This window comes from Azolla caroliniana, unplaced genomic scaffold (genome assembly GCF_043228905.1).
Source record: "Azolla caroliniana isolate FFs.n. ecotype wild unplaced genomic scaffold, voAzoCaro1.0.p SCAF_3, whole genome shotgun sequence".
Classification (NCBI taxonomy): Eukaryota; Viridiplantae; Streptophyta; class Polypodiopsida; order Salviniales; family Salviniaceae; genus Azolla; species Azolla caroliniana.
In genome coordinates this window covers 14,495,280-14,518,547 of record NW_028230438.1, presented here as the reverse complement: position 1 = coordinate 14,518,547, position 23,268 = coordinate 14,495,280, and the positions used below count along the sequence as shown (strand labels likewise).

Genomic DNA, 23,268 nt, shown 5'->3' with positions numbered 1-23,268 from the left:
AAGAGTTCGGACCTCGTGTTTAGCCAGTGAAGTCGCGTCTTTTTTTAAAGCTTGTCTTTATGGAAAAAGCCCACCCTCTTGAATTACGAAGATTCGCCCATAACTTGTAATATGTATGATATAGATTTAAACAAGTCTCTATCTTTTATTAGAATTGGCTTTGAAAAGGCAACTTTATTGATTTCGATCTTTGTGTTGTGGAAAATTCGATAATGTCAAAGTTGTAAACACAACTTTGAGGGCTACACGAATGAAAGGCATCAATGAATTACTCATGCTTAATCACTAATCTAGTTTAACAAATGTGAATTGTTATTGTAATTAGGAGAATGGTGTGATGTGGTCCTCATACTCGAGAGTGACCGAGTTTGCCCATTGTCATCATCCTCATCCTCATCATATCCACTACGCGTCATCGGGTTGATGTTTGCCCGATCTTTCTAATACATATAGGTTTATGAGACGAATACATAGCTTACTCAAATTTTAGAACATGAATCAGTTAGTAACAACTCAATTTCACTACTAACTCCTTATTAATCAAATATTTTTACATGGGTTGAATTCGACTTAGACTCATATTTTGGGCTTTTATTATTGCAACGAGAACGTGAGTAGTCATGACACTCATCACGCAATCCCACAATTGGCCATGCATGCCATGCCACATTGGAACTTCCATGATAATAAACAAAAACAAAACAAGTTACGACAACAGAAGAAGAAGGAAGAAGAAGTTTGAGCGAACGACAGCCAACGACGGAACCACATAAAAGCAAAAAGCAAAAAGCAAAACGCAAAACGCAAAACGCAAAAAAAAACACAGAAACCTCTCTCTCTCTCTCTCTCTTTTCTTTTTCTTCTTCTTCTTCTTACTACTACTACTACTACTTCTACTTCTACTACTGCTACTATCGCCATCGCTTGGCTGTTTCCTCTTCCTCTTCCTTTCCTTTTTGTTTTAACACCACATACATACATACATACATACATACATTCAGTCAGACAGAGAAAACCTTCTTCGCCATCGCTACTTCTTCACCTGCTTCTTATTCCTTCATAAACTCGTTCCGCCTCTTCTTCTTCTTCTTCTGCTTCTCTCTCTCTCTCTCTCTCTCACAGACACACACAACGATTGCTGAGGTATGTCTTTTCCCCCTCCATCTCTCTCTCTCTCTATTTATCTGTTGCTATGACGCTTATATACATGTAGATGATCTGCTTTTCGTTGTGTATAAGTATCTGTCTCTCTGTCTGTGTGTGCATATATATATATCTGTGCATGATGTATATATGTATGTATGTTCTGCTCTGCTCCTTTCTTTCTTAGGTAACATATCAATTCTTCTTCTCTTTTCTCATCCATCCCCTCCCCTGGGATGATCCTGCCACACTTCTCTTTCTCCTTCAACCCAAACGTTCTTCTCGGAGATATTTCTCTTTCTTCTTCGTTCTGCGCACTTTCATGTGTGCACAGTTTAAACAATCCATGTCTATGTTTCCGTTCTTGCCCTTTCTTGGCCATTTCTGAGCTCATGTGAAAGATTTCGTTCTGATCATCTTCAATATCTTTCTTTCCATGTATTCTTTTTGCCTCTCTTTCACGGTTCATTACTGAGCCTGAACCCTCGAGGACGGAGAGACAGACATGGAGAGTTTCTGATGAAACGATCTTCTTTCCTCTGATGTTTATAGAAATCAGAAATCATTTTCAATATATATATATATGTGTGTGTGTGTGTGTGTGTGTGTGTGTGTGTGTATGTATTGAAACTGATCACACGTTCTAATGTCTCAGCTTTGCGTCCCAACAAAAGTCTAGTGAAATCGAACGTAAAAGAAGCCCAATACCCTTCTTCTCTTTTTATCTGAATCGAATCCTGCCTCTTGTGTTAAGGATTGGGCATTAAAAACCTTCCATCCATTCTTGAAGATAATCTCTCTCTCTCTCTCTCTCTCTCTCTCTCTCTCTCTCTCTCTCTCTTATTACCCTTACCCTAGAAATCGTTTCTTTCTGTCTCATGTTTCATGTTTTACATCTATATCTGCGCAAGAAACAATAAAAGGTCTGGGAAGGAGACAAGACCGTGGTTTGTAATAAGTTTGGGGGATCCTGGTTCTCTGCTAATCTACACCACTATAAAGCTTACTGTACAGGTCCAGAGTCTTCAATTCTTCTGTTCACTTATTATTCCTTTGTTTCTGTTATTTCTTTCATCTTTTTTCAGATTTCTAGTCTAGAAGTACCATTTCTAGTTTAGTCTTGCGTTCACTGGATATTCTCTCTGACAAGAAGGAAGATAAAACCATGAATGTTGACATCTTCTTTTTCTGTGGCAATGTTTCACCTTCTATTGTTTCTTTTCGTTATAACTCCTTCTTTTCTGTTCTGTTACATCAATGGATTTTCCTTTTCTGCTGAGGTGCTTATACTGATACATACATAGATAATCCTCTCCGGAGGTGTTGTGTTCCAGCTAAAAGAAGAGATAATTCCTATTCGAATGGGTCATTGTGCTGAATGAATTGGCAATACTTTTCTTATGTCTCTGTCCCATTCCTGTTTTGATCTTTTCATCCTTGTTCCACATTCTAACATTCTTTTCATTTTTAATCTCTTCATCTCAGACGATCTATCCTGCTTCCTCACAAAGAAGGGCAGATGTTGTGCATGAGGATATTGGTTTCGAAAGAACGCAGTGGAGAAGGATCCACCGGTATATCTGACCAGAACTTGATATTCCCCCTCGGGAGACCCCTCAATCCGACCTAAAAGATAGATAACATCATCATATGTTGCAGCTGCAGAAATGTTAAATTCAAACTAGACCTTTTTTCATAGTTCAGAATTGAACTGGTTTTGTTCATTTGGTTAGAAATCAGACTGAATTTATGCTCATTCAGATAGCAATTCAAGGCCAATTCGTTGTCATTTGGGTTGAAAATCGAACCTATTCGAGTTCATTTAGTTAGAAAATCGAGATTGGTTTTGGGGTGAAGTTGGTGTGTTTCATTTGGGGCAAAACCAGGTATTACTAGTGTGTGATAATGGGTATGCTTTCTGCTTGTTGGAAACCGTTTGAACAATGCCTACAATCTGGTGCAAACATGGTTGATGGCGAGCAAGATGCGTTACTATGGCACAAAGATCTCACAGAGTGTACAAGTGGAGACTTCTCCATAGCTGTTGTTCAAGCCAATGAGCTTTTGGAAGATCAAAGCCAAGTTCAAGTTGGACCTCATGGTACTCTTATTGGGATTTATGATGGTCATGGAGGCCCTGAAGCATCGCGATTCATCACCAATATTTTGTTCCCAAAGATCGAAGGTAAACCTTCTTAATCTTAGCACAGATGTTTATATATTTATTTTTGTTTTGGGAAATAGTCTGAGATACTCCTGAAATTTTCATTAAATCCTCAATTGCCTCTCGGATAGTTTGTTTAGTTCCTTAACTGCACCTGTCACACCTTGAAAGAGATAAAAAAGGAAATGAATTGATCTTATATTTGCTCAAAATAGCATGTATAAATGTTTGAGAGAGGGTTGGCCAAGAGTATTTGGAGAAGTTATGAAAATTTACTGTGCATTTGGGGAAATTAAGGACAAGATCAGATTTGTTCTTTACACTGCCTTGTTTTCTGCCATTATGAACATCGCTACATGCCTAAAGGAATTTACACTTTGTTTATAACTTTGCATATGGTTTCAAAATTGCCTAAAGGAGTTCTTCACAGGTTTTGCTCAGGATCTGGGTGGGATGTCATCGAAGGTTCTAAAGCAAGCGTTTAATGCAACCGAAGAAGAGTTCTTGTGCCTCGTTGATAAAAATTGGCAGTCTAAGCCTAAGATAGCTTCAGTTGGGTCATGTTGCCTTGTGGGAGTTATAAGTGGAAATCATTTGTATGTGGCTAACCTTGGAGATTCAAGGGTTGTTTTGGGAACAGAGAAGCAAGGGAAGATCGTTGCAGTAAGACTGTCTGACGAGCATAATGCGGGCAATGCAGAGGTTCGTAAGGAGCTGAAAGAACAGCATCCGGACGATTCCCATATAGTTGTGCTCAAGCATGGTGTTTGGCGTGTAAAAGGAATTATCCAGGTAGGTATATCATTAGTGATTCATGTGATATTGGGATGATAGCATTGAGTTTTGAGTTTGGTCCTCCTGTTGTATTTTCAAAAATATCACCTTAGGCCCTCAGTAAAGCAGTTGATATAGCTCACATATTTACGTTACTTTTTTAAAGAGCTATATGATTTCCTTACCATTTAAGGGTAGTTCCATTTTTTTCAGTAAGAGTATTCTGTGATTTAAATCCAACCCGAATATGATGGTAGTAGTATTGACATTTCACCTAACCTGCATATATAATTAATTGCACCAATACACACTTCGAAACTTTTTTAAGAAACTGGAGCTTCATTTTGTAACCTTTGAACCACATGCTTCTTGCACCCTTGCATATTCATGTAGCCTCATTTTTGTAACCTTTGAAATACATGCTTCTTGCTCCCTTGCATATTCATTTAGCTTCATTTTTGTAACTTAAGCTATTTCATTGATCTTCAATTTTACAATCTTTGATTCTTTTTCATGAGGGACAAAAAATGCCAATTTAAGCTTGAAATGTGCTTCAAAATTGAGCATTGCATATACTTAAACTCTATGGATTCTTATGCAAATGTTAAGCATTTACATATTGTAGGTGTCCAGGTCAATTGGAGATGTGTACTTGAAGAAGCCACAGCTAAATAAAGACCTATGTTTTGCCCATGGTGGAGTAGCTGTGTCCTTTGAGAAGCCAGTTATATCTGCTGAACCATCTCTTCATGAGAAAATACTTTCTGTGGAGGATCGTTTCCTCATTTTCGCATCTGATGGCCTATGGGAGCACCTAACAGATCAAGACGCCGTGGATGTGGTGCAAAAAGGATCACGAAATGTTTGTATATTTGGTTTTTGATTTCTTTCTTTTATTAATATTGTTGATTAATATAAGGTAAAAACGCCATTAACTAGTTAAGGGTTTTACCTGAATACCTCAATATGTACCAGAATATAGAGGGGTGTTCAAATGATTTCTGAGAACTTAGAGGAATTCTGGTAAAATATCCGAAATATTTGAGGTGTTTTCCCCTTAATTCTACACTGTCTGTTATTGCTAACATGTTCACACTCATTGATTAATGCTATACTGGGACATTCTTGTACCAGGGCATTGCTAAAAGACTGGTAAGAACTGCTCTTCAGGAAGTAGCAAAGAAACGTGAGATGCGTTATTCCGACCTAAAGAAGATCGAGCCAGGTGTGAGACGCTTCTTTCATGACGATATCAGTGTTGTGGTTGTATTTCTTGATCATAACAGGATGGGCATACAAGGTTCGATTAAAGAAAGAGCTCGCAAAATCTTTATGGATAGCGTGAATGCTCCTGTGGATATTTTCTCTTCAGAAAACTTTCGAACTTTTCCTTAAGAGTTAATATTCCTTTTTTGGGTAAACAACCTTTGAAACGGAAATAAAGAATCATATAGACTTGTTTCCACTGAACCATCAAGTGTATTTTGGTCCACACCAGTATGAGTACCATTCAACTTTCGAACAGAATGGTTAAATTTAAAAACGATGATTTTGTCATGAAGCGTGTGAGCAATGTAAAAGTCAGAATACATTATTATGTGAAATACTCAAGAAACATGACATGATGGAGTCTTAAGACCCAAATGCAAATATACTAATTATAGATCAGCAAGGATCAGGTTTTCTAATTGTTGAAAAGTCCTTTGTTCATGTCATCTGATCATAAAAAATGTTTCTCGATTGTTGAAAACACTGTCCTTGGTCTTGCTGATCAACAATGTATATATAAGCTTTTCTTGGTGTAGCTATGGTTTTACAGCAAAAATGTAATTTAGCTTTCTCTGATGAATGATTATTTGCAAATTGATAGCCTCACAATTCAGCATTAATCAATGAGTGTTCAGGCAATGTAAGAATTTGGTGAAGGAGAGAGGAGTATTCATTTCCTGAATATTATTGGGTATGTAGAAAGACGTATTGACGAGGAACATGGGACACAAGTGTTGAAAACGTTGTGATGAAGTATCGTGAGGTTAGTTAGATTTCCCATCGTAAGTGGTTCTCTGTTAAAGTTGTGCTGTGTTGTTTCTACGGGAAACATGATATTGTTGCTTTTTGAACTTTGAGATGTTGAGAATATATTCGTCAGAATACTGATTGCCATCAATGTGAACTTTATGAAGTTAGTGAAAGAACACCCATCTCAAACCTAAAAAAGTCCACCTGATAATATTATTGGCCATGCTTTAATGAAAATCTTCCTTTTTTTATTGTGGGAAGTTTAAGACATCAATGATGATCATAGTCTACAAATGAAGTTCTGCATTAGACTCCGAATTTTTTCACCCAGAATTGATTCTATGAAAATGATTCATCGATTGGGTCTATTTGGGAACCAGAAGAATTGAAAATGCTTTACTAGTCACTAAGATTCTCACTATGTAACGATGTAAGGCGTAATATGAAGATCTCTAATATTCAGCGTGCAAGATGCTCAAGGCATCTTTTGGTGCAGGGTAGGCCCTTTTTTTTATGCAGACTTTACAATAGGATTTGTACTAAACCCATTGTATATAATTCAGTGGACGTGCCGGAGTGGTTATCGGGCATGACTAGAAATCATGTGGGTTCGCCCGCGCAGGTTCGAATCCTGCCGTCCACGCTTTATGTATATGTGTTAGTGTAAATACTATTACGAATTATGCGACCAACTACAATAATAACCATCTCCCATCTCTTTTAAAATTCCACGATGTTTTCATTCTTTCCCTGAATGCAACTTTTGTTTTGGATGGTGGTGTTTCCGTTATTTCAGTACAGATCAGACTACATATTTTCATTCATCAGTTTCTGAAGTGCCCTTAGCGAACACAACACAGTCTCAGTCTTAATCAGTTCTCCTTCTTCTTTGTTGTCTTAGGCCTTCAGCAAACACAACACAACCAATAGGAAAGATTCTTCTTCTCCTTCTTGTCCTAGGCAGCCAGCAAAAGAGTCTTTTCTATTGGTTGAGAGAGAATCATTCAAGAATATTTTGATGTTACAACACCCACGATTAAGTCTAAAAGCTGTCTAATGATGGCCTACTAGATTCTGTAGATATTGACAACATATACAGTAACCATTCGGTTAAGTGCGTGCCCACTTAAGTGCACCATTCTATTAAGTGCGCTTTCTATAGAGTTCAAAATCCTGATAAAAAAAATTACATTGTTCATGATGAAATTACATCAAACGAAATTAAAACTATGTTCCAAACATTCAAAAAAACAATAAAGGAAAGGAGTTTCTAACCCAAAAAAAAATTAAAAGAATTTGTTACATGATGGTGGGTGGGGTCTCATGATTGTGGGTAGGGGTCTCCTGGAAATGCACAAAGAGAAATGCAAGGAAAAAAAGAACCAAATTTTCGGTCTCTTGAGTCATAGTGTCTGTGTGTGTTATGTTTTGTATGTGTGTGTGTTTTTGCGAGGCGGTAATTTTGATTCTCGTTAAAGAAAATAAACTTTCCTACTTAACCCACTTATCCATTTCCTTTTCGGTATTCATTCATTCATAACTATGTTTCTTTCCTTCTCTCCCTCCCTCACTTTCTTAATTTTCTTTCTTTCTTTCTTAATTTTCTTTTCGGTCTGGTTATAAATATGAGGCCTAGCTACCCTCCTTTGACATTATCGACTACGTCGAGACTCTTGTCCTTGTGGTGGATCAACTCTTGTAGCGAGCGCACCAATACCAGGTACGACTCGACGCCACAATAGTGGTATGGGACGTTGATCGAGGCTCGAGTCTGTCTTGATCCCTTCTCTTGGGGGTGGTCGGGTGGATCGAAACCCATCTTTCTCTCTCTGCTCTCTTATCTATTTCTCTATTATATCCTTATCATATGCTTACATTAGTAATTAGCTCTAATAGTTCGTATCCGAGCTTTTATTCTAATGTTTCTTTTTTTTTATTGTTGTTGGATGGTGATCGATCGATGTGCGATCGAGCTTGATCCAAATAGCTATCAACAAAGGAACTTCGCTAGCTCTTTCTTAATTTTTTTCTATTCTTTCTTCTCCCAATCTAATAATGTATAGACAATATGTAATTTTTTTCATTGATTCAATTATGTTGTAGTGATAATAATTGGTTGTATAAAATGTATACATATGTGTATAAGGTCAATACCTCATTTGACGTATATTTGATATGTGATTTGTGTCGTATTCGTATGAGGCTAATACCTCAATTGTGTGTTATGTTCACATACATATGTTACGTATGTATATGAGGTCAATACATCGATTTCTATGTAAACGATATGCGATTTGTGTCGTATGCGTAAGAGGTCAATACCTCAATTGCGTATTACATTCACCCTTATTTTGGATGTTGCGTGTGCATAGAAGCTATATGCCTCGATTATGTATCTTGATTACATCATTCGTTGGCTATGTTATGTTACGATTTTTTTAATATATGCATATGTAATAACGTGTATATGTATTTAATCATATACATGTGATAAACATAAATATGTGTACATTAGTGTTTACTACGTGATTTTGGAATATTGAACGTTATCCTTTTCGGGGAAAGGAATTTGGTTGCCGTCCTCATTTTTTTTGTGAGAAAGGTTTAGTCACCATCCTTTAAACAATGTTTTTTTGTTATTCCCCTTGGTCACCTCGATTTCGCTACACGTTAGAATGAAACAATCATAGCCACAATGATGTTGAGAGCATAGGGCTTGACCCACTTCATGTGAGGTCACCCGTATGACACACGCATCCAACATTCCTTACTCGTTACATGATTACGATGCCACCATGAGATGATCATTACGGAAGGCATTTGTAATAACCATGTGATGGGCCACGTGGGCCTACTATGTGTTGCTTGACCATTACGTTGCACTTTGGGGTATGTCATCGTAATGATGAGGCTTGAGGTTGGGTAACGTACCAACATAGTTTTCTTGTTAACAAGGGGGAAATAAGGTTTCTAGACACATTTTTTCATCTAAAAATCATATATGGGCAAATGCCTTTGCGTATCTCTCTTATATATAAACATTAAACATTTAAAAGGAGCAAACCATTTGGTTAACTTGACAAGTGTTTAATGTATTTGTTCTCAAGGTCTCAAGTTCAAATATGACCAAGACCATATAACAATATTGATACATATGACAACGTAATAGGACTTAAAGAGCCGAAACCACATGGGTGGGCATAGAGACATAGTTTATTGTTAACATTTTTTCGTGTATAAACTATTCATGCCGCGAACATACTTGGTTGAGCCTCGAGGAGCCGCCATGAGAAAATCGATATAGAAATAAAGGAAATATATTCATTTATCTCCCCCATGGTTTTTAAAACACCTTTGTGTTACCATAGTAACCTGATCTTGAACGTCATCTCATATGTATAGTGTGGTATTGATGTGGGATAATGAAACCTCATCCTACCAAACCAAACTGATGGAGTACAAAGTGCAAGCAACAACAACGACATGCCTCATCAAGCAGCTAAGGAACAAAAGGGTGGCCACAAAAGACAAAGTCAAAATGGGCATCGGAAGAATCTAGATGCTAGTAGGAGCATGGAGGGACTAGATGAAAACAAGGATAGTCCATTGTTCGGCGGCAGATTGGTATCAATGATCAAAACAAGTGTCTGAACTAGAAAAGCTCTGGGCGGATGCGACAAACCGGAAGGACGGAGACGATTTCTATAAGATGGATGAGGAAAGCATAGTCACCATCCAAGAGGAATTGTCAGAGGATTTTTATGCCCTGACCGACACATAGATAGAGGCAGTTCGGAAGTTCGTCAACGAACTTGTAGATGATCAACTCGACGTGTAATTGCAGCTAGAAGGATATAAGCAGGAGCACCAAAAGAAGGATGTTGCACGGTGGGCAGAGCAAATCAACATCAGCGATGAGGAACAGTTGGTGGGGGTAGGACCCTAACAACTAGAGTCACAATTGGATCAACAGACAGAAAGAGCCAAAACAGAGCAGACGGAGGAAGCCGGTCCGGAGCAGCAACAATAGTCTCAACAGTTGGATCAACAACATCAGCAACCAGAGCAACATCAACAACAAATGACGGAGGAAGAACCACTCGAGGCCTTGGACCAGAGTATAATGGACATATTATATGAAGAATAATGAAGCTCAATTGTGGGTTCGATGTGTAATGCACTGTCCCACCGTGTTACGGGCATGACCATATAATATCCTGTGCTGAGAATTTACCGTAGTATTCTATACACGTGGATAAGTGTGAGGGTTAACCAAGAGTGTAAAGAAGGGGAGGATTGCTTTTAATCCTCGGGATTGAGACAACCCATTAGGCCAAGTGTGAACTTGCCTGGGGGCCTCGATTACGTATCTCGATTACATCATTTTTGGCTATTTGATGTAACGATTTGTTTAATATATGCATATGTGGTCACATGTACACGTATTGGATCGTATATATGCGATAATATACATATGTGTATATAAGTTATTACGTGATTTTAATATTGAATGTTTTCCTTTTCAGGGAAAGGATTTTGGTGGCCATCCTCACATTTTTGTGAGAATGGTGTTGTCACCATCCCTTTTTTCAACAATTTTTTATTGTTGACATCCCTGTTGGTGACTTCGATTTTATTACGTAAAGAAATGCCTATAGCCATAATGATGTTGAGAACGTAGGGCTTGACCCACTTCATGTGAGGTCGCTCCTATGACACACATATCCAACATCCCTCTCTCATTACATGGATACAATGCCACCATGAGATCATTCTTACAAAAGGCATTCGTAATGATGTAACCATATGTGATGGGCCACGTGGGCCTACTACGAAAAGAGGGCTCATTTGGCTTGACCATTAGGTTGCACTTTGGTGTTTTCCATCGAAATTACGAGACTTGAGGTTAGGTAGCGTACGGACAAAGTTTGTGGTAAACGAGGGGGAAATAAGGACTCTTGACATATATGTTTCTTTTAAGAAAACATATATGGGCAAATGTCTCACATATCTCTTATGCGCATTAAATATTAAACATTCAAGAAGAGCAACCTACTTGGCTCGGGGGCTTCACTATCAAAACTTGTATGATAGCACGTGAGTTCATCAAAAGGGGTTTAAATTAATCAGTGAGATACAGAATATATATATATATATATATATATATATAAGAGTATTAATAAAGAGTCGAAAATATATTTACATAAGGGTATTATCAATTATGCTAGAAAAAAATTTACATAAGCACATGAAATATTAGATATTTCAATGAGATAGTAAAGAATATATTATACAAACAATACTCAAATTTGGAGTAGCATATTGTTAGGATTTCGGTCCCTCCGGATGGGATATGAGTACCCGGCAACGGAAGACCTGGTGAGAACCGAATGATGAGTACCCCGGCAACGGAAGACCCGATGAGAACTGGATGATGAGTACCCGGTAAGGAAGACCCGGTGAGAACCGGATGATGAGTACCCGACAACGGAAGACTCGGTGAGAATCGGATGATGAGTACCCGGCAAGGAAGACCCGGTGAGAACCAGATGATGAGTACCTGGCAAGGAAGACCCGATGAGAACCGGATGATGCAAGCCCAGTGAGAAGGTCTCACCGGATGAAAGGACATATGTGAAAATATGTTTCTGAGAGCCCATTGGGGCCATATATGTAAATAGTCCTAATGTCATATTAGTATAAATATGACCTAGGGCAAACAGTGTGTATCATTGTGTAGTCATTATTTTGTATAGAGTTATTGAGTGTAACTACTGTACAGAGCGTAACAGAGAGAGAGAGAGAGAGAGAGAGAGAGAGAGAGAGAGACAGACAGAGTAAGTCTCTGTTATAACCGCCGCCAGGCGAAGAGTGTGAGGACGAGGTCGCTGCCTCCGTGTTTACCTGTTGTATTCCTCTCGACATAGTGATAGTTTGGAGTCTGTGGGCTCCTGTGGTTTTTCCCGTTTAGGGTTTTCCACATTAACATCTTGTGCATTCTCTTCTATTTGTGTACTTACTTCCATTTCTCATTTCTTCTGTGTTTGATTATCATTAAGTGATCTAAGTCTCGGTTGTGGCCGAAGATTATTCCGCATATTCTCAATAAACTGGTATCAGAGCGAAACGACACAGAAAAATGGAAGATTCGTTGGGAGGCATGTTCAAGCTCACCAGCTCCAACTACTCAGTGTGGAAGTCAAAGATGAGGGACATGCTCATGGTTAAAGATCTTTGGTTGCCGGTTCAGTTCGGGGACAAGAGACCGGACAAGATCGATGCCACGATATGGGAGGTGATGCACATGAAGACAACAGCTTACATCCGGTGCTTCATCGACATGAGCCTGTACAACAACTTCAATGAGGAGAGTAAGGATCATGAGCTCTGGGAGAAGATCGACATTATGTTCCAGAACAAAAATGTTGTTAATCAGGTTTCAGTATTCCGGAAGCTAGTGCGGCTCCGGCACCAAGATGGCTCCAGCATGGCGGAGCACATGAATGCCTTCCAGGGGCTAATTCACCAGGAAACATGGTTGGAAGTACCTCTCGCCGATGAGGTACTAGCATTACTCCTGCTCGGTTCCCTCCCGGATAGCTGGGAGACGTTAATTGTCACTTTGGGCAACACTGGGCCAGAAGGGAAATAGTTATCCCTAGCAAGAGTCAAGTCGACCTTGCTAGACGAGGAGACACGTCGAAAAGACAAGGATACGAGTTTCAACTCCAAAGCGCTCCTTACCAAATCGGAACGTGGAACACAAAGGAACCGGAGTCCCCAAAACTGGGAAAAGTCGGGGACACAATCAAAGTCAAGGGGAAGGCCCACTTGCTTCTACTGTGGGAAGTCGGGGCACTTCCAGAGGAACTATCGGCATTTCCGGAAAGACAAGGAAACTGACAACACCGATTTGAAGCGGTCACCGGACCGGAACGGTAAAGACCGGAGGGGACAGGACCGGAAGGGAATGACGGCAATCACAGCAAGTGAAGAAGAGTTGATGCTCATCACCGAGGAGAGTGAGTTGAATCTTGCCGACGACGAGACAACGTGGGTTGTCGATTCCGGAGTGTCATTCCACCTTACCTCAGACCAGAAATGCTTCTCATCCTACACGGCCGGTGATCATGGTTGTGTTCGGATGGGGAATGAAGGGACATGCCGAATTATCGGCATAGGAGATGTGTTGTTGACGACATCAACTGGATGCAAGTTGTTGCTAAAGGATGTCTGACACGTTCTAGAGGTTCAACTGAACCTTATATCAGTTGGTTGGCTAGATGATGAAGGCTACACAGGTAGCATCCGGAACGGTGTCATGAAGTTCTGCAAAGGGAGCCTAATAGTGGCTCGGGCCCGGAAAGTCAACACACTGTACCTAATGAATGCCCGGTTATGCCGGGAAGAAGTGAACGTAGCATCCGACACTGCCGGTGAGCTGTGGCACAAGAGACTGTGTCCCATGAGCGAGATGGGGATGAGAAAGCTTGCCGAAGAAAACCTCATTCCGGTGAAGGACGTGCATCTTGAGAGGTGCACCGACTGCCTGGCCGGTAAGCAAAACTGGACCTCCTTCTGATCAAGGCCACTGATGAGACGTAATGTACTACTGGAGCTGGTGCATATCGATGTGTGTCAAGTGGACATGAAGTCACATGCCGGATCGCAGTACTTCGTGACGTTCATAGACGACCACAACCGGAAGTTGTGGGCCACACCTTTGAAGACGAAGGATCAGGTGTTATCCGTCTTCAAGGAGCTCCACGCGAGAGTGGAAAGAGAAACCGGCCGGAAGCTGAAGGCGGTTCGAGCAAATAATGGAGGCGAATACCGGGGGTAGTTTGAGGAGTACTGTTGCTCGAAGGGAATCCGGCTCGAATTTACTGTGCCGAAGACGTTAGAACTAAACGGGCTGACCAAGAGGATGAACCAGACCATAATGGAGAGGGTCCGGAGTATGCTAGCACATGCTAAGCTACCCAAGACGTTTTGGGCTGAGGCGCTGTCAACAACGATGTATGTGATAAACAGATCACCCTCAGTGCCCTTGGACAGAGACATGCCACAGAGAGTATGGACCGGTAAGGAAGTGTCTTACCGGCACCTGAAGGTGTTCGGGTGTCTCGCTTACGTGCATGTTGCAAAGGGCCGGAGAGCAAAGTTGGATCCAAAGTCCCGGCCTTGCATATTCCTCGAATAAGGTGATGATGAGTTTGGCTACCGAGTGTGGGATCCAGTCGACAAGAAGGTTTTCCGGAGTCGAGATATTATCTTCATGGAGGACAAGACCCTTGCCGACTGGGAGTCGGAGAAGAAGATAATGAACTCTGAGTCGACCGGTAAGGATCAGTTCGATGAGATACGGACCTACCCGGCTAAGAGCCGGTCGACACTCGAAGAACCGGCCGGTTACGGAGAGGAAACCGAACCGGCAGAAGAAGAAGAAGAAGATGAAGCAGGAACCGGAACCGGCCAAGATCCTGAATCGGATTCGGATGAAGAACAAACAGAGGAGCCGGTTGCCGGAAACCAAAGATGCAAATATCCTCTCAAAGAGAGAAGGCCCCCCAGAGATTTCCGGATGGAGAGCGCGTGTTGCTAACCGATGAGGGGGAGCCGGAAAGCTTCGAAGAAGCAAAGGAGGACACCCACAACCGCAAGTGGTTGAGTGCCATGCAGGACGAGATGGATTCCCTGCATGAGAACCACACGTATGAATTGGTGGAGTTGCCGAAAGGAAAGCGGGCACTCCGGAATAAGTGGGTGTACAAGTTGAAACCGGGAGATGCCGGCAACCCCCCAAGGTACAAAGCCAGGATCGTGGTGAATGTTACTGGTTGGCAAGAAGGCTTAAGGAGATCCAAACCAGAGTGTGAAAGGAATAGTTTATTTGGGAACTATTGTAATTAGTAGTCTTAAAATATATAGTAATATATGAGAAGATGTGGACGGACGGACCGGAATCGGTATGCCAATCTGGATCCGGACCGATCCCGAAAAGGTTCCGGTTGGCACCGTTTTGTATTTTGCACCGGAGACCTATATAGAGGCCCGGTTACAATGTAATCGAGAGCGGATAATTAATAGAACTTATTGCCTTAATCTTTCAATGTTGATTACCGTTCTGTGCTTATTGTATATCTTACGCGTGTTAATGATGTATTATTAAGTAATCGATTAAGGTCTAATTAAGCGTTGTGCCGTAAGTCATTCTGCCGTACCACCCTTTGGTGAAGTGTCTTAAGTGGACACCCTGTGTTAGGCTGTTGTCCGGCCCTAGGAGTAACACAGTTTTTGGTGACCACGATTCCTGTATAATCGCAGTGAACAACGACGGGAATGGATGACTAGGCTAACAGACGACCCGGTTACGAAGAGAGCACGAAGACTTGCTTAACGGAGAAGGCGGTGAGAGGCTTTCCGGCAAGCAGCGGAAGAAATCCGAATGGATCGATCATTTTCCAAAGTGATCCAGAAAGTGGCGGAGGAGTCGCTCCGTCTGCAACAAAACGCCTACCCGGACGAAGGAAGCAGCTTAAGCAGTCTTCGGGAAGCGGAATCCCTTCTCGAGGCCTTGGCCGGAAGAGACGGCAAATCCGAAGCATTTTCAGCGTTGGAATCAAATTCGGAAGGGGGTTACAGCGCGCACACGAACTATCGCAGCAGTAACGACACCCCAGGAGGACCGGAGGACGAGGAGTCGGATACAATACCAACACTGGAACCAGAGTTGGCAGACTGGGAACCCCCGACACTAGACATGGAGCAACCTCCGGAGACAGAAGAAGACAAAGAAAGACCTCCGACACCGGAAGTTGAGCCGACAACACCAAGGGAAGACCGGCAAAGACCTCCGACGCCGACGGAACAACAGGAAAGACCATCGACACCGCCAGCCCGTGTACCGACACCGGACGACGACATGCCGTTCTAGTACTCCAAGTATCGAGATGACCCGGATGCGGAGGCTCATGTTCATGCATTTCAACAAACATGGGAGGCGAACCATGTGTCACAACGGTTAACCGCGGCCGGAGAGGAACAATCTAAGATAGCCGAATTCGGCATGACATTGGAAGGACCGGCCGCCAGATGGCACCGGACGCAGGACCCCAGCACCATCACCACCTTTGTGGACCTGAAAGACAAATTCTTGCACTTCTTTCAGAAGGAGGTGGACCAACGAGAAATGGTGGGCTTACTTTATACCATCCGGTAGGACCCCGGGGAGAGCATCCCGCAGTTTGTCATCCGGTTTCAACGGATGCACAGTCTGCTTACCCGCGCACCTCCGGAGGAAGAAACACGGGCTATATTTTTAGCCGCGCTCCGGGAACCTCTACGAACGGTATGCACGGTCATCGACTTTCGCACAAGCACCGTCGACCAGGTCATCGACCGGGTTAGAGAAATGGAAAAAACGAGCTCTTGGTTAACAATGGGAGCCCTCCAACGAGTGTTACCAACCGATGAGGATCTCCGTTTCCGGCAAGCAATCCAATGCACGACCTGCTTGAACACCGGACACTCGTCACTGGAGTGCACCATGTTGACGCACTGCTTACTCTGCCACTCTACGAGCCACACGATGGACCAGTGCGAATATAACTTATTGAATCGGCAAGCACCACCAGTCCGGCAAATCAAGCCACGTAGCAACCGAGACGAAGAAGACGAACGCTGGCGGCGAGAGGAGCGATATCGACCGGCACAGGATGTCCGGTATGACGATCAACGAGACAACTATGACCGGTACAAGAGATATGACAAGTACTGAGATTACAATGGACAGTACGAGCATCACAACTAGGATCACTGCCCCGAGTATCACCAACGGCGGGAAGATTACGGGAGATATGACGACCAACCCCGGCAAGGGTACCGCAACAAAAAGAACTTTAATAAAAAACGACATTTCAAAAAAGGGAGCCACCCACGTGAACCGGAAAAAGGCGCCTCAAGCAGCCAACCGGACTAGAGCCCCGCGACTACCACAGGTCCTCCACCGGGTACAGGAAACAATGCCGAATCCAGCAATACCCGGAAAGCATATTGCTATTATTGCCGGCAAGAAGGACATTATAGTAATCAATGTCCGGCAAAGAGCTATGATAAGCGACCGACAGTAAACATGGTAGTCGCCGAAGTTGCAGACCTATAGCAGGTCACCACAAGGTCGAAGGGCAAGACGACGGAATGGGAGACACAAGAGGCCATCCGGAAACAGGCAACGGAATGGGTGAAAAAGGCAAATGAGCGAAACATAGCAAAACTTGCGCAACAAAAGGAGAACACCGAAGAGCTCGCCGGCGGCAGTCAGTTCGAAAATGCGACATGGCAGGCATTGCAGGAATGCCAGATCACGCTGCCGTTAGGACGACTCTTGCAGCTAGTACCAAGATTCATAGAAGGACTCAAGTCCGGCATGACGACAGGCGGAACTCCACCGGCTCCGACATTCTTCTCAAATCCGGAGGAGGGACCGGCGGTGGTGGACACCAACAATCCGACAATTACTACCATTGTGAAAGGGAAAGAACTCCCCGGCACGATAATAGAAGGAGGCTCCGACGTTAATGTAATAAGCCTCCGGACGTTCGATGCTCTTGGAATCCAAGAGCGGACACAAGCTCGGTGCGACCGACAGGATTAATACGAGACTTAGAAGTAATCATCAGGGGCCACACATTCCGAATCTCAGCCGTAGTTCTTAGTTGCAGGCTCAAGGAACGTACCCATTATTGTTGGGATGCCCTTGGTTAAAGACGGCACACATCAAGCCGAACTGGAGGAGGAATATGATTACGTTCCGGCGGGGAAAAGCGAAGGTACGGGTACCAACACAACCAAGGAAGGGCACTGGCAAGGATCTGACACCATTATATGCAGAGTGCATCAATATGCTGGAAGGATTAGCAGACGAAGAAGAAGATCAGTACTTGCAGGAGAACCCGAAGATTGTACCCCTATTCGAAATTGACGTCGCCGAAGCGGTATCACCCTACTTACTGCAACCGGACGGAACCGAAGCGGAACCGGATAAAGAAGCAATCCGGAAGTTACGGCAAGCGCAGGAGGCGTTGGAAAGAGAAATGGCCATATCACAGCGCATAAAAGCGTCTCAATTAGAAGAGGTAAATCTAGGAACGGCGGAGGAGGCAAAACCGGTGCACATCGCCAAAGAAATGAATGCAGAGAACAAAACGGCGATAATTACACTCCTCAACGAGTTTTGCGACGTATTTGCCTGGTCTTACGAGGATATGAGAGGGCTGGATCCTCAGTTGTATCAGCACCAGATACATCTGAGCAAAGACGCCAAGCCGGTAGCACAACGTCGGGTACCGAATGAACCCAAACTACGCCACCAAAGTCAAGGAGGAAATCGACAAATTTCTGAGGGTTGGCTTCATCCGTCCCGTAAAGAAATCTACATGGCTGAGCCCGATTGTAGTCATACCGAAGAAGAACGGCAAAATTAGAGTTTGTGTCGACTACCGGAAGCTCAATGCGGCAACGGTAATGGATGCATTTCCACTTCCGTTTACGGATGGAGTTTTGGATGCCGTCGCTAGCCATGAAGTCTACAGTTTCTTAGACACATTCAGCGGGTATAATCAGATCCAGATGCACCCTGATGATCAAGAGAAAACGGCTTTCGCCACCGAATGGGGAGTGTTTGTTGCTGTGGTGATGATGTTCGGACTGAAAACGGCACCGACAACATTCCAACAGATTATCATGGAGATCTTTGGCGAATACATACTGGCTTTTATGCAGGTGTTTCTTGACGACTTCGCCGTCTATAGCCGAGAAGAAGATCATTTGCAGCACCTCAGACTATGTCTAGAGAAGTGTAGGGCGTACCGGCTAAGCTTGAATCCGGCGAAGTGTGTATTTGGAGTGTCCAGCGGAACACTACTAGGGCATATTGTGAGCAAGGAAGGCATTGTCGTAGATCCGGACAAAGTAAAAGCAATCCTGGAGGCACCGACACCAACAACGGCAAAGGCATTGAGCCGTTTCTTAGGAAAAATCCGTTGGCATAGCCAAATGCTCCGGTATTTGGCGGACCTAGCTACACCACTGCATGCTGCGGTACACCGAACACCGTTCCAGTGGACCGACACCGAAGATAAGGCGTACCGAGCACTCAAAGTTCTATTGTCGCAAGCGCCGGTAGTGCAACACCCGGATTGGGCGAAGGAATTTCATGTGTTCGTGGATGCGTCCGACATTGCAATCGGGAGTGCGCTGATGCAACTTACGAAGCCAAGATGGTACCGGCCTGTATATTACGCAAGCCGGAAGTTATCCCAAGCTGAACGAAATAACTCCACCACAGAAAGGGAAGCTTTAGGTATGATCTACAGTGTAACAAAATTCAGGCACTATTTATTGGGGAGAAAGTTTTCCTTCCATGTAGATCATTCGGCACTCCTCTACCTAGTATACAAAGCGTCGCTTACCGGTAAGTTGGCCCGGTGGACTTTTCTGTTGCAGGAGTTCAAACTCGAGATATTCCACCGACCCGGCATACAGCATGCGGTAGCAGATTATCTAAGTCGGTTAGATTCCGGCGAAACGGGTGATGGAGTACCAGACGAGTTTCCGGATGCTGAGCTATTTCGAGTCAGTATGGAAACGACAACAGATGAAACGGTGGCACTAGAAGACAAGTGGCTAACGAATATGCACCAATTTCTGAGCACCGGATTACCTCCAGAGGAGATGAACCGGGATGAAAGAAAACGCCTAGTGGTACAAAGCCGACACTTCTGTTTACTCCGGGACACACTTTACCACAAAGGCGCAGACGGGATATGGCGACGAGCGGTGCGCAACGACGAGAAGGAGGTAGTACTACGGGAAACACACTGCGGAGTCGCCGGAGGCTATTATGCTGGAGATGCGACGGCAAGGAAGATATGGCAAAGTGGCCTATCGTGGCCGACTACATTGAAAGACGCAGTCAAGTACACGAAAGAGTGTGATCTATGCCAGCGAATGGGCCAACCAACGGAACAAGCTAGTATGACGCACCAGTCAGTACTACCGCTAGAACCATTTCAGAAATGGGGACTGGATTTTGTCGGACCATTTAAACCACCGGCAATGAGAACTGGCAACCGGTATGTGATCGTCGCGACGGACTACTGCACTAAATGGGTGGAAGCCAAAGCCTCAGATAACACCGCGGCGTCGATGGTAAAATTCTTATATGAATGCACTTGGTGCCGGTACGGATGCCCCATAAAGCTGATAAGTGACCAAGGAGGGCACTTTCTTGGACAGGTGGTGGAGAGCTTGACATATTCTATGCGGTAGTACATAAACGGAGCACCCCATACTACCCACAAGCCAACGGATTAGCAGAGTCAACAAACAAAACGCTACAGAATATCCTGCGCAAGATCGTCAATGAAAATCGGACAGATTGGGACACGAAGCTGCACAGTGCGCTCTGGGCTTACAGGACAGCATACAAAACAAGCATCCAAACAACACCGTTCCGGTTAGCATTCGGATTAGAGGCAGTCATGCCGGTCGAATTCCAGGTACCGAGCTTACGGATTCAGATTCGGGAACGACTCAATGAAAAGGAATCAGAGGCAATTCGGTTAAAGGCTCTATGTGAACTGGAAAAACACCGACTGGCGAGCATTATGCACCTGGAATTGGAACAACGGCGACGGAAAGCGTTTGTAGATCGGCACCGGAAAGGAAACGAAAAGATGTTCGAAGTCGGCAAGCCGGTACTAGTGTTCTAGACCCGGATGGGTAAAATGCTAGGCAAACTACGGTTTAGATGGACCGGACCGTACTGGATCACACGCGGGTTTAATGGGTCTTACCAGTTAGGGACACTTGCCGGCGAGGTGCTGGGTAAATGGGTCAACGGATTTAGACTAAAACCATACAAAGGACCTATGCCCAAGAACCCATTTGAACGAAGGGCTACCACCGAATTAGACATCGGCAGGCCAACCACAACGGCAACCCGTGAGGAAAATGGCTACCACCAAGCCGGTAAGGGGGAGCACGAGCCAGCAACCGGGGAAAGCATAACGACGGCAAACCGTCAAGAGGCTGGCAAGGTGCGCGTTTCGGGTAAGGGTCCGATAGGACCGGAGAAAAATTAACCACACAATTAATTTTATGAAAAAAAAAAAAGTAAGTAAAAATTGAATGGAATCAAATAAATCATGAAAAGGAGTGGTGGAAACGGCCATGCAAACGAGGAGTAAAGAGGCACGTCAAAAAGGTACGAGGGGCTATGAATAGGACATTAAACCACCGCCACATGGAACGCAATGCTATTATAGTACACGACCTGCACATGCGGAGGCTCAGAAAAGGCGCCAAGATGCAGAGAGAAAAAGACCCACGCATCGAGACCTTCTCCTATCTCGAACCAAGGAGAACAGACGCAGACAGACGCGCGAAGATCAATCGCAGAGAGCTCGCACATAGAGAACTCCCTCCCTTAGAACTTTCTCTCTCACACTCTCCCCACCACCAAACCTCGCCAACGCTCTCCAACCTCGACGCAAAGATGGACTACCAAACGCTGTTTGAAGCAGCCAAGAACTGGCTATGGCAACACGGGCTGGAGGGTTTCTTGATGATCATGGAGGCGGCGCCACACAAGGAGGCCGAAAAGATTATCAAAGAAATCGACACAAAGGTGATCACGGAGGAGGCGATCCGTGCGTTAATAGGCCTTCCGGAGGGAGGCATCTACACAATCGACAATCCTACCTCCGAGTAACTCATCAAATATTTCGGTGAGTACTCTCTCGCCAGCAAGGGCTACAGGACACAGGGTGGCGATGATATGTTATTCCGCGAAATTGCCCGTGTGCTCCACGAAATCGGCCACGTGTACCCTCGACCCCCCGTCATGCCTCAGAACCGAGCAGGCTTGATCATCGCAATGTACAAAGGGGTCAAGGTGGATTGGCCGGTGCTGATCGCCGACGGGCTGTGTACGACTATTGATATAGTAAGAGGAAAGGACGGCAAGGAAGGCCGGAAAATATGGCATGCGGTGACGCAATGGCTCACCCTATTGGCGCCATCGGTCGAGCCCGTCCAAACCAAGAAGCGGGGAAGAGCAATGGACGGCACCCTGAAACCTGCTTCGAAATGACAACAATTGTTGGCCTCCAAGGCCACTAAGGGGAAGACGGTTGACGCAGAGAAGGCGGTAAAGGAGCGCGCCAACTGGAAGCGTCCGACGGACACACACGAGGAGACATCAGCACGGCCCCTGAAGAGCCCACTCCACCGACCGGTGCAGCAGGAAACGGACACCTTGGCGGCAAGAATGAATGTCAGGACTTAGGCAGAGGAAATGGAGGAAGAACCCACGGAGCACCTTCAACGGCGGCTGGTGAAGAGCACCGCTGAATCAGTCGGGAAGCATTCGGACCCACAAAAGGATGGAATGCCTGCAACTCACACTGAGCATCCCACGCCAAGGGAGGCACCAGAACCGGTTCGGATGGAACCGGTCACAGAAGTCCCTGCACAACAAGCAGCACCGGCAAGCCCCATAACTCAAGAGTCGGTTATACAAAGGCCAACCTCCTTAGCCGGTCAAGAACAAGCAGACAAGGGGCGGCTAGCCGAAACACACTCAGAGCCGGAACGACAAAGTGGTCAACAGGCAGAACGAAAAGTGCAGCTCGACGCAATAAGACGGGACCAACCACCAGTGAGTGAACCCATCAGCCAATGTTACCCGTTCCTTTGGGTGAACACCTTCGATAGATCTGCGTCTATCGGTCTTCAAGGGCGTGGTACATAAAGGCTCGTAACAGAGGCGTTGAGAGAGATACAGGGCTCAGAGAGAAAATACTAGCGAGGTCTTGATAGACGTGGCGGCGTGAAACTCATAGGTATGGATCAAAGCACAGACTCATGCAGCAAAAATAGGCACAAATAAGATATATTACTATGGCAGAAAAGATTACAGAACATGGCCTATGGCCGGTGACCTTACGAGTTTATCTAATCTCGAATGACTAAGCTAGTGCTTCCGCCTATATTTTCTTCTCTCTCTCTCTGAGGTACTGGTCCTCGTTTAAATAACTTTTCCCCTAATACACAGCCGAGCCGTCGGTGGCCCGTGATACTCGAACTCGGCGTTTGCTAATTTC

At 44.2% G+C, this 23,268-nt stretch overlaps 1 protein-coding gene and 1 non-coding gene across 3 annotated transcripts; both read left to right on the top strand.

Moving 5' to 3' along the window:
- The first annotated feature begins 2,034 nt into the window (after nt 1–2,034).
- LOC147866280 (putative protein phosphatase 2C 78) lies at nt 2,035–5,926 on the top strand. Of its 2 annotated transcripts, XM_087316653.1 has the most exons (5): nt 2,035–2,157; nt 2,629–3,328; nt 3,738–4,099; nt 4,707–4,943; nt 5,216–5,926. In XM_087316653.1, exons 2-5 carry the CDS (start codon nt 3,049–3,051, stop codon nt 5,474–5,476), a joined length of 1,140 nt encoding a protein of 379 aa, XP_087172779.1. In that variant the 5' UTR covers nt 2,035–2,157; nt 2,629–3,048; the 3' UTR covers nt 5,477–5,926. The 2 variants fall into 2 exon arrangements, with proteins under 2 accessions (XP_087172779.1, XP_087172780.1); XM_087316654.1 differs by lacking the exon at nt 2,035–2,157 and having other exon boundaries at nt 3,196–3,328; nt 3,749–4,099.
- A 736-nt stretch (nt 5,927–6,662) lies between these two features.
- Nucleotides 6,663–6,743, top strand: TRNAS-AGA (transfer RNA serine (anticodon AGA)). The gene has a single exon. It is a non-coding gene; the product is annotated as a tRNA-Ser (tRNA).
- Nucleotides 6,744–23,268: the final 16,525 nt, after the last annotated feature.

Excerpts from the sequence above, each read along its gene's own strand:
- LOC147866280 (XM_087316653.1), top strand. The coding sequence starts at position 3,049 with ATGGGTATGCTTTCTGCTTGTTGGAAACCGTTTGAACAATGCCTACAA. Across the intron at positions 4,100-4,706 it reads GTGTAAAAGGAATTATCCAG|GTGTCCAGGTCAATTGGAGA; the intron begins GTAGGTATATCA and ends TACATATTGTAG. Across the intron at positions 4,944-5,215 it reads TGCAAAAAGGATCACGAAAT|GGCATTGCTAAAAGACTGGT; the intron begins GTTTGTATATTT and ends TTCTTGTACCAG.